This window comes from Notolepis coatsorum, assembly GCF_963971535.1.
Source record: "Notolepis coatsorum genome assembly, chromosome: 12".
NCBI lineage: Eukaryota > Metazoa > Chordata > Actinopteri > Aulopiformes > Paralepididae > Notolepis > Notolepis coatsorum.
Window position 1 is genome coordinate 101464432 of NC_140176.1, and position 15147 is coordinate 101479578.

At 43.6% G+C, this 15147-nt stretch overlaps 1 protein-coding gene across 1 annotated transcript in view; it reads right to left on the reverse strand.

The window, feature by feature from the left end:
• LOC311237993 (ATP-dependent RNA helicase DHX29-like) overlaps positions 1-14491 on the reverse strand; it is a gene marked incomplete at its 3' end in the record, with an annotated part of 28221 nt that extends 13730 nt beyond the window's left edge. The window contains exons 1-6 of the mRNA XM_084325964.1: positions 14219-14491; positions 10524-10597; positions 4047-4160; positions 1204-1333; positions 422-561; positions 103-255 (exon numbers count right to left, since the gene is read on the reverse strand). Coding sequence (XP_084182090.1) covers positions 103-255; positions 422-561; positions 1204-1333; positions 4047-4160; positions 10524-10597; positions 14219-14354 — 747 coding nt within the window. The 5' untranslated portion in view covers positions 14355-14491. The remainder of the gene's footprint in view (positions 1-102; positions 256-421; positions 562-1203; positions 1334-4046; positions 4161-10523; positions 10598-14218) is intronic.
• Positions 14492-15147: the final 656 nt, after the last annotated feature.

The window sequence follows — 15147 nt, forward strand, 5'->3', positions numbered from 1 at the left end:
GGGTTAACCTTCTGTAGTGTGGTAGTGAAAGGCTTAATAACAGGGTCCCTGACCAGCTCATTAGACCATTCAGTCACTATTCCGAGTCAAACCGCTTCTTACCGGATCAAACTTCTCATCCAGTTCTGGGTTACGAGAAGGCTTCTTCCCCCCTCCTCCTCCCTCCTCTTCCTCTTCCTCGTCCTCCTCGCTGGACTGCTCCGCGTACCTCAGGATCCAATCCTTCATGGTCGCAGCCTCCTCCTTCACAGGGACCTGGTGGTGATGACCATGACGCTCATGAGACCACAGTACATATAGCAATGGTACTGAGACACACACACACACACACACACACACACACACACACACACACACACACACACACACACACACACACACACACACACACACACACACACACACACACACACACACAAACCTTGACGGTCTCCCTGGGGGGCTGTGAGGGTGCCTTGGGGCTGGGAGGAGGGGGGCTCTGCTGGGCCGGGGGCTGGTACCTGGGCCTGGTCCTCTGGTTCTCCTCCTGCAGCTGCTGGCTGAACCCCTCCGGGAGCTCCTCTGGTGGGGAGAGAAGGACCACGTGTTACCATCACAGCCAGGACCTCTCTCTCTCTCTCTCTCTCCTGCTGCTTCCACGCCCTTATATGGGCACCTTCCTGTCCCCGCTTCCACACACTGTCACCCAGGATCAGTCTGCACACCTGAGACTCGTCAGATCATCACCAGCCCTTATATGGGCACCTTCCTGTCCCCGCCTCCACACACTGTCACCCAGGATCAGTCTACACACCTGAGACTCGTCAGATCATCACCAGCCCTGATATGGGACCTGCTTTTCCTGCCACTCCCTCGTCCGAGTGTTGCTACACCTACCTTGGTAGGAGGACGTAACCTACTGGCTTCTCTGTCTGTATCCTTGCCTTGTCCTGACTCCTGACCCTAAAAACCTTCGTTTTTAATAATAATTTAATAATACATTTTTATTTTATTTTATCGTTTCAAATAAATATCCTCAAACTAAATCCTCAATTTGAATAAAGTGATTAATCTGATTAAATTAGTCTTTTTTTTATTAAATCAAAAAGAGAGAGAGAGCGAGAGAGAGGAGAGCGAGAGGAGAGCGAGAGGGAGAGCGAGAGGGAGAGCGAGCGCGAGAGGGAGAGCGAGAGGGAGAACGAGAGCGAGAGAGAGAGAGCTCACCATCTCGCAGGTTGAGACAGAGCCAGTCTAGTGCAGAGTGCAGATCTCCCCCGTACAGCACGCTGCTCTTCATGGCCTCCTCCACGTGCTCCGTCTTGAAGTGAAACCTCTGCAGAGCCGTGTACAGGTCCTGGAGACATGGAGAACATTCTAGACCAGGGGTTCTCAAACTGTCTTATACCACGACCCCATTTTTATTTAGGCATTTCTTTTGGCAACCCCGCACACTTAATGTATTGCATAATTTCAACGTGGAATTAAGGAATATCAAAATAAAAGCACACGTTGTTGAACTTGAGCATGCCTATTATTTATTAGAATTTTTTTATTACAGCACTATGTTATCAATACACATTTATAAAATGAGGCATATTTAGCCAAAATGTTGCCAGAACAAATAATATTTGCCAATGCGCGACCCCACTGTCACCTACCCACGAGTCACGACCCCACTTTGGGTCGCGACCCGTAGTTTGAGAACCGCTATTCTAGACGCACGTAAAACAGGTGCCATGTCTGAAACCCCCCTGTAGTATTATGGTCTGTTCAGTGCAGAGGTTCAGTATGTAAACCCCTGGAGTTGTGTAGGTACTGAGGGTAGTAGGGCTAGTAGCTTCTGTCTGGTTGTGTAGGTACTGAGGGTAGTAGGGTTAGTAGCTTCTGTCTGGTTGTGTAGGTACTCAGGGTAGTAGTGTTAGTAGCTTCTATCTGATTGTGTAGGTACTCATGGTAGTAGTGTTAGTAGGTTCTGTCTGATTGTGTAGGTACTGAGGGTAGTAGAGTTAGTAGGTTCGGTCTGATTGTGTAGGTACTGAGGGTAGTAGGGTTAGTAGCTTCTGTCTGGTTGTGTAGGTACTGAGGGTAGTAGTGTTAGTAGCTTCTGTCTGATTGTGTAGGTACTGAGGGTAGTAGTGTTAGTAGCTTCTGTCTGATTGTGTAGGTACTGAGGGTAGTAGTGTTAGTAGCTTCTGTCTGATTGTGTAGGTACTGAGGGTAGTAGGGCTAGTAGCTTCTGTCTGATTGTGTAGGTACTGAGGGTAGTAGGGTTAGTAGCTTCTGTCTGATTGTGTAGGTACTGAAGGTAGTAGGGTTAGTACCTTCTGTCTGAGGTACTGAAGGTAGTAGGGTTAGTACCTTCTGTCTGAGGTACTGAAGGAAGTAGGGTTAGTACCTTCTGTCTGAGGTACTGAAGGTAGTAGGGTTAGTACCTTCTGTCTGAGGTACTGAGGGTAGTAGGGTTAGTATCTTCTGTCTGATTGTGTAGGTACTGAGGGTAGTAGGGTTAGTAGCTTCTGTCTGAGGTACTGAAGGTAGTAGGGTTAGTATCTTCTGTCTGGGGTACTGAAGGTAGTAGGGTTAGTACCTTCTGTCTGAGGTACTGAAGGTAGTAGGGTTAGTACCTTCTGTCTGGGGTACTGAAGGTAGTAGGGTTAGTACCTTCTGTCCGATTGTGTAGGTACTGAGGGTAGTAGGGTTAGTATCTTCTGTCCGATTGTGTAGGTACTGAAGGTAGTAGGGTTAGTACCTTCTGTCTGAGGTACTGAAGGTAGTAGGGTTAGTACCTTCTGTCTGAGGTACTGAAGGTAGTAGGGTTAGTACCTTCTGTCTGAGGTACTGAAGGTAGTAGGGTTAGTACCTTCTGTCTGAGGTACTGAAGGTAGTAGGGTTAGTATCTTCTGTCTGAGGTACTGAAGGTAGTAGGGTTAGTAGCTTCTGTCTGAGGTACTGAAGGTAGTAGGGTTAGTATCTTCTGTCTGGGGTACTGAAGGTAGTAGGGTTAGTATCTTCTGCCTGGGGTACTGAAGGTAGTAGGGTTAGTATCTTCTGTCTGAGGTACTGAAGGTAGTAGGGTTAGTAGCTTCTGTCTGAGGTACTGAAGGTAGTAGGGTTAGTAGCTTCTGTCTGAGGTACTGAAGGTAGTAGGGTTAGTACCTTCTGTCTGGGGTACTGAAGGTAGTAGGGTTAGTATCTTCTGTCTGGGGTACTGAAGGTAGTAGGGTTAGTAGCTTCTGTCTGAGGTACTGAAGGTAGTAGGGTTAGTACCTTCTGTCTGGGGTACTGAAGGTAGTAGGGTTAGTATCTTCTGTCTGGGGTACTGAAGGTAGTAGGGTTAGTACCTTCTGTCTGAGGTACTGAAGGTAGTAGGGTTAGTAGCTTCTGTCTGAGGTACTGAAGGTAGTAGGGTTAGTACCTTCTGTCTGAGGTACTGAAGGTAGTAGGGTTAGTAGCTTCTGTCTGAGGTACTGAAGGTAGTAGGGTTAGTAGCTTCTGTCTGGGGTACTGAAGGTAGTAGGGTTAGTACCTTCTGTCTGAGGTACTGAAGGTAGTAGGGTTAGTACCTTCTGTCTGAGGTACTGAGGGTAGTAGGGTTAGTAGCTTCTGTCTGAGGTACTGAAGGTAGTAGGGTTAGTAGCTTCTGTCTGAGGTACTGAAGGTAGTAGGGTTAGTAGCTTCTGTCTGAGGTACTGAAGGTAGTAGGGTTAGTAGCTTCTGTCTGAGGTACTGAAGGTAGTAGGGTTAGTAGCTTCTGTCTGGGGTACTGAAGGTAGTAGGGTTAGTACCTTCTGTCTGAGGTACTGAAGGTAGTAGGGTTAGTACCTTCTGTCTGAGGTACTGAGGGTAGTAGGGTTAGTAGCTTCTGTCTGGGGTACTGAAGGTAGTAGGGTTAGTAGCTTCTGTCTGAGGTACTGAAGGTAGTAGGGTTAGTACCTTCTGTCTGAGGTACTGAAGGTAGAAGGGTTAGTAGCTTCTGTCTGAGGTACTGAAGGTAGTAGGGTTAGTACCTTCTGTCTGAGGTACTGAAGGTAGTAGGGCTATGTGCTGAACTGTGACAACATCTTTACCAGTAGCTTCTTGCTGGTGAGTCGTCCTGATATCGGCCCTTTGTCTCCGTTCTCCTGCCTGAAGTCATTGATCAGCTTGATGATCTTCTTCTCCAGGTCAGCTTGGATGAAAACCTGTTAGAGGAGAAGTCGTATTATATTGAAGCCCATTCATTCCTAACCAAACTAGACCAGACTAGTCTAGAGAGACTAGCCTAACTTGTTCCAGCTAGCTTGTAAGACTAGAGACTAGACTGTAGTGTTAGGGCGGGCCATACTCATAATCAATCGAGTGGGGTGTCTAAAATATGTGTTTCTTTGTGGGGAATTCAAATATGGGATTATTTTTCTAATCGGATAACTCCTACCTACATTGTTTTGGATTTCAAAATGGCCGATTTGACCATTTTTCACCCCTTGGCCATACATGTATGCCAACATGAATCTGAAGGAAATCCTAACATGCAAGGTGTCTAAATGATGTGTTTCTTAATGGGGAATTCAAATATGAGTTCATTTTTGGGATAGGATAACTCTAACCTACATCATTTTGGATTTCAAAATGGCCGATTTTACCATTTTTCACCCCTTGGCCATACATGGATACCAACATGAATCTGAAGGAAATCCTAACATGCAAGGTGTCTAAATGATGTGTTTCTTAATGGGGAATTCAAATATGAGGTCATTTTTGGGATAGGATAAATATAACCTGCATAATTTTGGATTTCAAAATGGCTGATTTTACCATTTGAACCCATTGGTATTGTATTACAAAATTGCAAAGATAAAAAATATATGGGAAATCATTTATAATGACAAAGCCATCAAATGTATTAACAAGTGAACTGTATATAACTGGATACAACTCCAAAGATCAATAATAATAATACTAACAATAATAAATTGTATTTGTAATGCACACAAACACCTAAGTGCTAAATCTCGATCTCCTGACTTCTTGAACTTTGCCAGGTTCCAATATCTTGATTGGACTCATTCTTGGATGACAATATCTCCTACTGTACTGCTTTAGCCACCAACCTACAAACACAAACTTAAAGTCAACGTCAGCCATAAATAGGTGAGCTCTTTCCAGAACTACTCAGCAGAAACCTCTGTAACCATTTTAACAAACGTCTCAATGTATTGAGAAAATCCATGGGGCTCCATCAATCCTCTATCTTCTTAAAACATTGGAAAGGCAGGGGATGGAAAAGAAGGCAGAGAAAAGGAGAAGGGGCAAAGAAGAAAGCTTTGCAGCAGCAGACAAGGTTGCCAGGAAGGATGTTGAGAGCTTCCTTACAGTCCCTGAAGTTGAGCTCATTCCTGAAACTGACCCTGCAGCTTCAGCAAAGCTACGGAAAAATTATGATGAGATTCCAAACATCGCCCTTGCTAGTGTAAGGTATGGCATAGGTCTAAGGCCAACTGCAGCTATAGCAACTGCAGCTCTGATTGATGCAGGACTCATCTTAGAAGATGACACAAGTAAAGTGATTGATAAGAACAAGGTTAAGAGAGCACAAGAAAAGTTGATGCAAGAGCTGGGGGAAGAGTTTGAGGAGAAGTGCAGGGAGGAGGGGGGGATCTCCTGTATCCTCTTTGATGGGCGGATTGACATGACCAATGTGATGATGGAAGCTGAGGGCAGTGACCAATCTTTTCCTGCAAAGATCAAGGAAGAACACTATAGTGTTGCTAGTGAGCCTGGCAGCAACTATCTGTTCCACTTTACACCAGAGAAAGCAACTAAAGAGGAGTCCCATGCAGAGAAGATAGCTAAGGTCCTGTTTGCCTGGCTGAAAGAGAGAGGTTCTGAAAAGACCTTGTGGGCCATTGGAGGAGACTCGACCAATGTCAACACTGGAGTGAAGGCAGGTGTAATGCTGGAGCTGCACCTGGGGAGAAAGCTGGTCTGGTTGGTGTGCAACCTGCACACTGGTGAACTTCCACTGCGCCGTCTCATTGTTGAAGTTGATGGGGCTACTCTGTCAGACAACAAATTGTCTGGGCCAATAGGACAGCTCCTTGATTCTGTTACAGACTTGGAGATCAATCCTAACTTCACCAGGATCTTTCTTGGCCCTCCGCTGATCAAGCTGCCTGAGAAGATCATTCAAGATCTCTCAACTGATCAACACTATGGCTATAAGCTGGTCTGTGCAATCAGGGATGGAGTGCTTTCTGCAAGGCTGGCTCTGCTGGAGATTGGACCGGTAAACCACAGCCGCTGGCTCACCACAGCAAACAGACTCCTCAGGCTCTGGGTGTCAAAGCATCAACTTAAAAGAAAGAACCTGAATAATCTACAATGCATTGTGGAATTCATCATTGGAGTGTATTATCCATGTTGGTTCAACATGAAGGTCAAGCACTCCTGGATCGAAGGGCCTAGGCACATCCTGTTTCAGCTGGACTGCCTCAAGTCTCAGAGGAAGGAGGTGCTGGATGTTGTGATGCCAACTGTGAGAAGATCTGCTTGGTATGCCCACAGTGAAGCCATCCTCCAAACACTGCTGTGCTCTGAGGATCAAAAAGAGAGAATTGAGGGGGTGGAGAGAATCCTGGCCATCAGGGGAGAGGGGGATCCAGACACTCAGCTGGGAGACTCCTGTGTCAGGATCAGAAGAACACCTCACATCAATAGTGACGCTTCCAGCATTGGTGGCTTAATCAGCTGGTCAGAAGATTTGTCAGAACCACCTCTCACCTGCTCCCTAAGCACTTCCGAGGTGAAGAACTTAATCAACACCCCCATGGAGGTTCTCGACTGGCCTTGCCACACACAAAGCATCGAGAGGGTTGTTAAAATGGTGACTGAGGCCTCTGCTAAGTACTTTTCACAATAAAAAGGGATGGAGGGATCAGGGCTCAGGAGACCAGCAGGAGGCTGATGTCCAAGAATGAATCCAAGCAGGACTTGTGCAACCTGATCAAATTTAAGAAGATAGAGGATTGATGGAGCCCCATGGATTTTCTCAATACATTGAGACGTTTGTTAAAATGGTTACAGAGGTTTCTGCTGAGTAGTTCTGGAAAGAGCTCACCTATTTATGGCTGAAGTTGACTTTAAGTTTGTGTTTGTAGGTTGGTGGCTAAAGCAGTACAGTAGGAGATCTTGCCATCCAAGAATGAGTCCAATCAAGATATTGGAACCTGGCAAAGTTCAAGAAGTCAGGAGATCGAGATTTAGCACTTAGGTGTTTGTGTGCATTACAACAAATACAATTTATTATTGTTAGTATTATTATTATTATTGATCTTTGGAGTTGTATCCAGTTATATACAGTCCACTTGTTAATACATTTGATGGCTTTGTCATTATAAATGATTTCCCATATATTTTTTATCTTTGCAATTTTGTAATACAATACCAATGGGTTCAAATGGTAAAATCAGCCATTTTGAAATCCAAAATTATGCAGGTTATATTTATCCTATCCCAAAAATGACCTCATATTTGAATTCCCCATTAAGAAACACATCATTTAGACACCTTGCATGTTAGGATTTCCTTCAGATTCATGTTGGCATCCATGTATGGCCAAGGGGTGAAAAATGGTAAAATCTGCCATTTTGAAATCCAAAATTATGTAGGTTAGAGTTATCCTATCCCAAAAATGAACTCATATTTGAATTCCCCATTAAGAAACACATCATTTAGACACCTTGCATGTTAGGATTTCCTTCAGATTCATGTTGGCATACATGTATGGCCAAGGGGTGAAAAATGGTCAAATCGGCCATTTTGAAATCCAAAACAATGTAGGTAGGAGTTATCCGATTAGAAAAATAATCCCATATTTGAATTCCCCACAAAAAAACACATATTTTAGACACCCCACTCGATTGATTTTCCAAAAAAAAAATATGGCCCGCCCTACTGTAGTGTGGTAGTGAATAAAGGGTTAACCTTATGTAGTGTGGTAGTGAAAGGGTTAATTTCACTATTGTTTAATGGACTAGAAGTCAGCCTGACAAGGTGTGAGAAGGACTATTCTAATGATAATGTTTCACTCTCTCCACTGTCATCTCTGTCTGGGGTGACAGTGGCTCAGGAGGTAGAGCAGCTGTCAGCGGTGGAAGAAGTGCTGCACAGTTAATTTACTTAAGTAAAAGTAGAAATACCCAGATAAATTAGTACTCTGGTAAAAGGTAAAAGTCATCCATTCAAATTCTACTTAAGTAAAAGTAGAGAAGTATTTTCTATTGAATGCACTTAAGTATCTAAAGTAAAAGTACACATTCTACATGACGTTTGTGTGTTCCAGTGCTTGGGAGCGTTCAACCCTCAATCCATTGACCTCTAAATGTTATGTTAAAGTGGTATGTGGTCCAGTGATGCTGCTCTGATTAAAGGTTATGTTAAAGTGGCATGTGGTCCAGTTATGCTGCTCTGATTAAAGGTTATGTTAAAGTGGTATGTGGTCCAGTTATGCTGCTCTGATTAAAGGTTATGTTAAAGTGTATGTGGTCCAGTGATGCTGCTCTGATTAAAGGTTATGTTAAAGTGTATGTGGTCCAGTGATGCTGCTCTGATTAAAGGTTATGTTAAAGTGTATGTGGTCCAGTTATGCTGCTCTGATTAAAGGTAATGTTAAAGTGGTATGTGGTCCAGTGATGCTGCTCTGATTAAAGGTTATGTTAAAGTGGTATATGGTCCAGTTATGCTGCTCTGATTAAAGGTTATGTTAAAGTGGTGTGTGGTCCAGTTATGCTGCTCTGATTAAAGGTAATGTTAAAGTGGCATGTGGTCCAGTTATGCTGCTCTGATTAAAGGTTATGTTGAAGTGGTATGTGGTCCAGTTATGCTCTGATTACGGCCTCTTGAAGTTGACAGGCTTCAAATGTGAAAGTATATAATCTTCATACATTTCTGCCATGTTTTCTATGCAACATCTTTTTCTTCAAAGTAACTAGTAACTGATGGGTTCAGATAAATGTAGTGGAGTAAAAAGTACAATATTTTCTTTGAAATGTAGTGGAGTAAAAGTATTAAAGTTCCCTAAAATGTCTCGAATCCGGGTGTCAGCATTGCCTCCGGCTTGGGCCAGCCGCCGTCATACTAACTCAATTGGCAGAGTTAGAGGGTGGAAGTCGATGGGTGATTGGGTGGGGATTTGGACGTTGTGGACAGCGACTCCTACAGGTCGGTTGGGGGACGCCTGCACAGCAGAGACAGGAAGTAGCGGGGGTAGTGTGAGCCTCCCATGCGTTACACCTCGCCACTGAGAGTCCGCTCTGGCAGGTGAAAAGATGTGACAGGCTGCCTCCTCGTGTACCGGAGGGGACACGTGATGCAAGGCTTCTATCCTACAACCGACCAGTGGGGGGCATTGTCGAGCAATGTTCAAGACAGGGGAGGGGAGAATTGGAAACACGAAATTGGGATGGGAGAAAAATAGAAAATAAGGAGAAAAAGTGGATAAAAAAAAAATGTTCCCTAAAATGAAAATACTCACGTAAAGTACAAGTAGCTTGAAATTGTACTTAAGTACAGTACTTGAGTAAAAGTACTTAGTTACTTTCCACCACTGTCAGTTGTAATTGCTCCCGATGAGCAGGTCAGCACCTTGCATGGTCGCCTCCGCCGTCGGTGTGTGAATGTGAGTGAATGTGTGAACCTTGTAGCGCTTTGGATAAAAGCTGTTATATATGATATACAATACCGTTATATAAATGCAGTCCATAATAATCTCAGTTATGGAATTCTGGACTTTGATCTTGTGAAACAGGGGGGGGGGGGTCCCTGTGACAAGATTTGATCAAGTGGGGGTCTATATCAATCCAGATGGTCCTTCAACATAGAAAAGGTTTATAACCACAGGTGTAGCAGACACTGCTCATCACTGACGTTTATAGGCCAACGACAGTCATCCTGAGAGCCGCAAATCAACAGCAGGTCATGGTCGATTATATGAGACACTCGGCTCGCTGACTGTGGTGGATATCAGAGCTCACCCCCTCCCCTCCCCCCATGTGTCCCCTATCCTGTGTGTCCCCCCCCCCCCCCCCCCCACCCGGTTGACCCATCTTATGGAGCTCCCCCTCCCCCTTTATATAGGGGGCCCCTCACACATCATTCAGTCTCGTCTTCCAAGGTCATTTCAGCTGATCACCTGGGGCGGAAGCCTCAGCCATGTATCTAACTATCTTGTATATAATTGATCTGTCTGGCTAATAAATCATATTAACCAGACTCAGTTGACGGAGTACGTTATTCATGATATGCGGCACGGTGGTGTAGTGGTTAACACTGTCGCCTGACAGCAATAAGGTCCAGGGTTCGATTCCCGCTTGGGGACAGAGATGTCAGTTACCCAGGTGGGGTATCTCCCGGGCCTTTCTGTGTGGAGTTAGAAACCCAATGGAAAAACATGCAAAACAACAGATCGCTAACGCTGTTGTGTATGTTGTTAATATTGAGATCATGGCTGAGTGTCAGGGTGACGTGCAATAGCTAAACAGACACAGTGCTACCTGATGATGGCTTACTTTAAGGATAGACTTGTCAGAGACCCCACCGGTGTCAACGTGGGCCGTGTTGGCCAGGCTGTAGGTCTTTGGACCTGGGAGGAGAGAGGACAGAGTTCACTGTGGTTAGTCTACATCTACAGCATCATCAGGTCATATGAAAACCAGCACCGACCAGCATCATTTTATTGGTCTACACTAGTCTATGTTGGTTTAGTGCTGGTCCAGCTGGTAAAACTGCATGGTGACCAGCACCAAAACATACATACGCTGGTCTTTGCTGGTATAACCGGCATGCATTATGCTGGTCTTTGCTGGTGTATGGCGACTATCCAAACATTTATGGAGTCACCGAGAGACTAAACCGGGGAAATAATTCTACCTGCCAGACGCGCCGATTGTCATGAAATCACTGCTCCAGGATACTGCGTTTGGCTACTTTATTGCGATTAAAAGCAGTTGATATAGTAACGTCATTAAAAGCAAATCACAGCTTGATTGGATATTGTGTAACGTGGACGGTATAAACGGTATACGGTATAAACGGTATTAATTTGCTCTACGGTATGGATTTTGACTATACCGTTTAACCGGTAGAGCAGCTCTAAAATAGCAATGACGTCATGTAACCACAGCGCGACTATTTCAATCGCATTTGCCCCTAAAAATAGATAGAATTAGTCATAGATAATAGATATGTGCAAACTGGAAAAAGTTATTTAGGAGGCTTCGCGCAGTGGGCGTGTCAACACGCAATTGTCATTTCATAATAAACACATATCACCGCGGCGCACAGCAAACTTTCAATTTCAGTTCCTGGCATTTTTAACCAGTGGAGAAAGGTAAGATATTTCCCTATCGTTTTTCTTATATGAATTATTCTACGTTAATAAAACATACCTGGTGATCAACTACAGTTTGCTGTAAACATTACGATATGTGTGTAGTGTTATGATAACGACGGCAGCAGCGGGAGCCGGGAGGACGGCTGCAGCAGTGGATTTGCGAATAGCATGCAGCTGCAGAGCCGCAGAGCCAGGGGCTCTTTCAGGTCTGGTCACAGGCCCGTCAAACAGCGCCCCCCCACCCTTGCGCCGTTCTGACCCCCATCGTCTCTAAGCATTTTGTGTGTCAATTTGTTGACACATGTGTCAATTTGTTGACACGTGTCAATTTGTTGACACATGTGTCAATTTGTTGACACAATTGTCAATTCTTAAAGCTGAGGATGAGTGGCACCTTTGTCTCAATTCTTATTCAATTCAATTCGCTCTGCGGCTCTGCAGCTACATATGCTTCTAGCAAAATCCAGCCCCGCTGTTTGCAATGGGAGCAGGAGTCTCGACTCGGGACTTATTTTATTTGGAATATAATGACTTTATACGCAAAAGTAGCCTAGTTTTAAGTTAAAATATTATAAATATACATGCCTTGAGGATGTCATTCTTTATATAGCCTGCCTATCAGGCAAAAAAAATTATTCGAACAGAAACACTGATACCGTGATATATACCGTTACCGTCTATGCTTCAAATTATACCGTGATATAAATTTTAGACCATACCGTCCACCCGATTCGTGCGGTTAGCAAAGTATGACTTCCCCGTTCACTCCCTCATCATTTCAATACCTGAAACCCGCCGGTGAACAGCTGACTTTTACTCATACTACTACACCACATGACCCATTTGTGAATGACGTGACCATAACAACCCGTCTTGTCTATACCTGTCACCAACAGCTGGTATAACCGTCATGCATTATGCTGGTCTTTGCTGGTATATAACCGTCATGCATTATGCTGGTCTTTGCTGGTATATAACCGTCATGCATTATGCTGGTCTTTGCTGGTATATAACCGTCATGCATTATGCTGGTCTCTGCTGGTATATAACCGTCATGCATTATGCTGGTCTTTGCTGGTATATAACCGTCATGTATTATGCTGGTCTTTGCTGGTATATAACCGTCATGTATTATGCTGGTCTTTGCTGGTATATAACCGTCATGCATTATGCTGGTCTTTGCTGGTATATAACAGTCATGCATAATGCTGGTCTTTGCTGGTATATAACCGTCATGTATTATGCTGGTCAGGCTGGTGGGGACCCTGATGTAAGCAAGACGAAAGTCTTTCTCAGGTCTGCATCCCCTTAACAATTGTGTGTATTGAGCCGTACTGTATTGTACCCATTCTTCAATCTGTTAAATACAATTTTCAATCAATCAATGGTGACCAGCTTATGCTGTTTTTTTCTAGCAGATAGAATAATAACAGAACATAGTAGAATGGAATAGCTGCATTTTTTGTGTGTCTGGTTCAACTGCCCACTTTCAGAGGGTACCATCTACCATATGTATATAAACACTTTCAGAGGGTACCATGTATAAAAACACTTTCAGAGGGTACCATGTATAAACACACTTTCAGAGGGTACCATGTATAAAAACACTTTCAGAGGGTACCATGTATAAAAACACTTTCAGAGGGTACCAAAACACTTTCAGAGGGTACCATGTAAAAACACACTATCAGAGGGTACCATGTATAAAAACACTTTCAGAGGGCACCATGTAAAAACACACTTTCAGAGGGTACCATAAACACTTTCAGAGGGTACCATGTAAAAACACTTTCAGAGGGCACCATGTAAAAACACTTTCAGAGGGTACCATGTATAAAAACACTTTCAGAGGGTACCATGTATAAAAACACTTTCAGAGGGTACCATGTATAAAAACACTTTCAGAGGGTACCATGTAAAAACACTTTCAGAGGGTACCATGTATAAAAACACTTTCAGAGGGACAGTATAAAAACACTTTCAGAGGGCACTCAAAACAAACTGGTCAGACTACTGCTTAACCTGACCCCCAGAACCCACCTCACCCCTGCCCACTTTGACTACCTAGGATGGCTTAGAGTAGACAACAGAGTACAGCAACTTGCAATGGGCCTGGTCTACAAGATACACTACACGACCAAGGTACCCATGTACATGTCAAAATACTTCCCAAAGGTCAGTGAATACCACGATCGATCACAACACCAGAGGGAGCTCCACAAATCATGTTAAACCCAGATTCGGCTCAAACAAGGGACTAAACACGTTTCGCAATTATGCCACATCAATGTGGAACGCCCTACCCAAAGCTGTAAGGTAATGTGAATCACTACCCACTTTCAAAAACACTCTCAAAGAGCACCTACGGGAGACTGCAATTCGAAACTGGCCCCTGTAAATGTCCTAACCCAACCCCATCCAATGTACAGTAAATTACCTAGTATGGTTGTCAATATTCCAATGTACAGTTTTGCTTGTACAGTTGTACAGTCCCACCCAACCTCCTCCAGTTTTTACGTCAAATGTATATACTCTCTTTTCTGGACTCGTTTTGTATCACAAACAGTACTGTATTTGCAAATCTGGTATGTCATAAATGTATAGGTGTAGCAGTACTGTCTATCTGTATGTCGTGTATGTCATATATGTCCTGATGAATGAAAATGGGGGACCCTGATGTAAACAAGACGAAAGTCTTTCTCTGGTCTGCATCCCCTTAACAATTGTGTGTATTGAGCTGTACTGTATCTGTTAATACAGTTGTCAATCAATCAAAACCATGTATAAAAACATGTGTGGTGGTCGTCATCATGGTCATCATCGCTTTCAGAGGGCACCATGTATAAAAACATGTGTGGTCGGCATCATCACCTTTGGGTTTGTTCTCCTTCGCCGGTTTAGTCGGCTTCTTCCCGGATAGAGGCTCCGCTGCTGGTGCACCGCCTGCCGTTACCACCGGGGCCACAGCGGCGACAGCGGCCGCAGATTTCTTCTTCTTTCCTCCCATTTATATTATTATACTGCGTCAATAAGATCCCTCGAGTTGAACCGCGCGATAACAGAACATCTACTCGCTGCTGTTATAATAAAACCCAACAACAGCGTATCAGAGATGAAATGAAAACAAGGAGAACGCTGCTACCACCAGAGACGACCTGCGGCAGCGCGCATGCGTCAACATGTCAAGCGAACTCGCAGACGACACGCCGCTCGCTCGCCGTACCGGAAGGAGTCCCTCGCGAGACCCGGAAGTGGTATTGTATTTGTATTTTGTATTTATTTCTCTTTCTTTTTTTATAAATGTTTTTATTTGATTTCCTTTTCATACATAAAACAGAACATAACAGTACAATAATAATAATAATAATAATAATAATAATAATAATAATAATAATAATAATAATAATAATAATAATAATAATAATAATAATAATAATAATAATAATAATAATAATAATAATAATAATAATAATAATAACAATAATAACAATAATAACAATGACAACAGTGACGACAACAATAATAACAGTAACATGAATCATAATGACGTATTTATTTATTAACACAGAGTTAAACAAAAGTCAAAGAAAATACATAATAACCATATAGGGAACGAAAGTGTCACGTAGCGGTAGAGGAAAACCGCAAACATGATGGTGTGTTCACTCAGGTAAGTTGTAAAAGAAATAAAAAAAAATTAAAAACTTCGCCGTTCGCGTCTATTTGAAAGGCAACCGGTTTATGCGTTTTGCGAATCTGATTGGCCACTGACGTTTCTGGTCATGTGACATGTGCGCCCA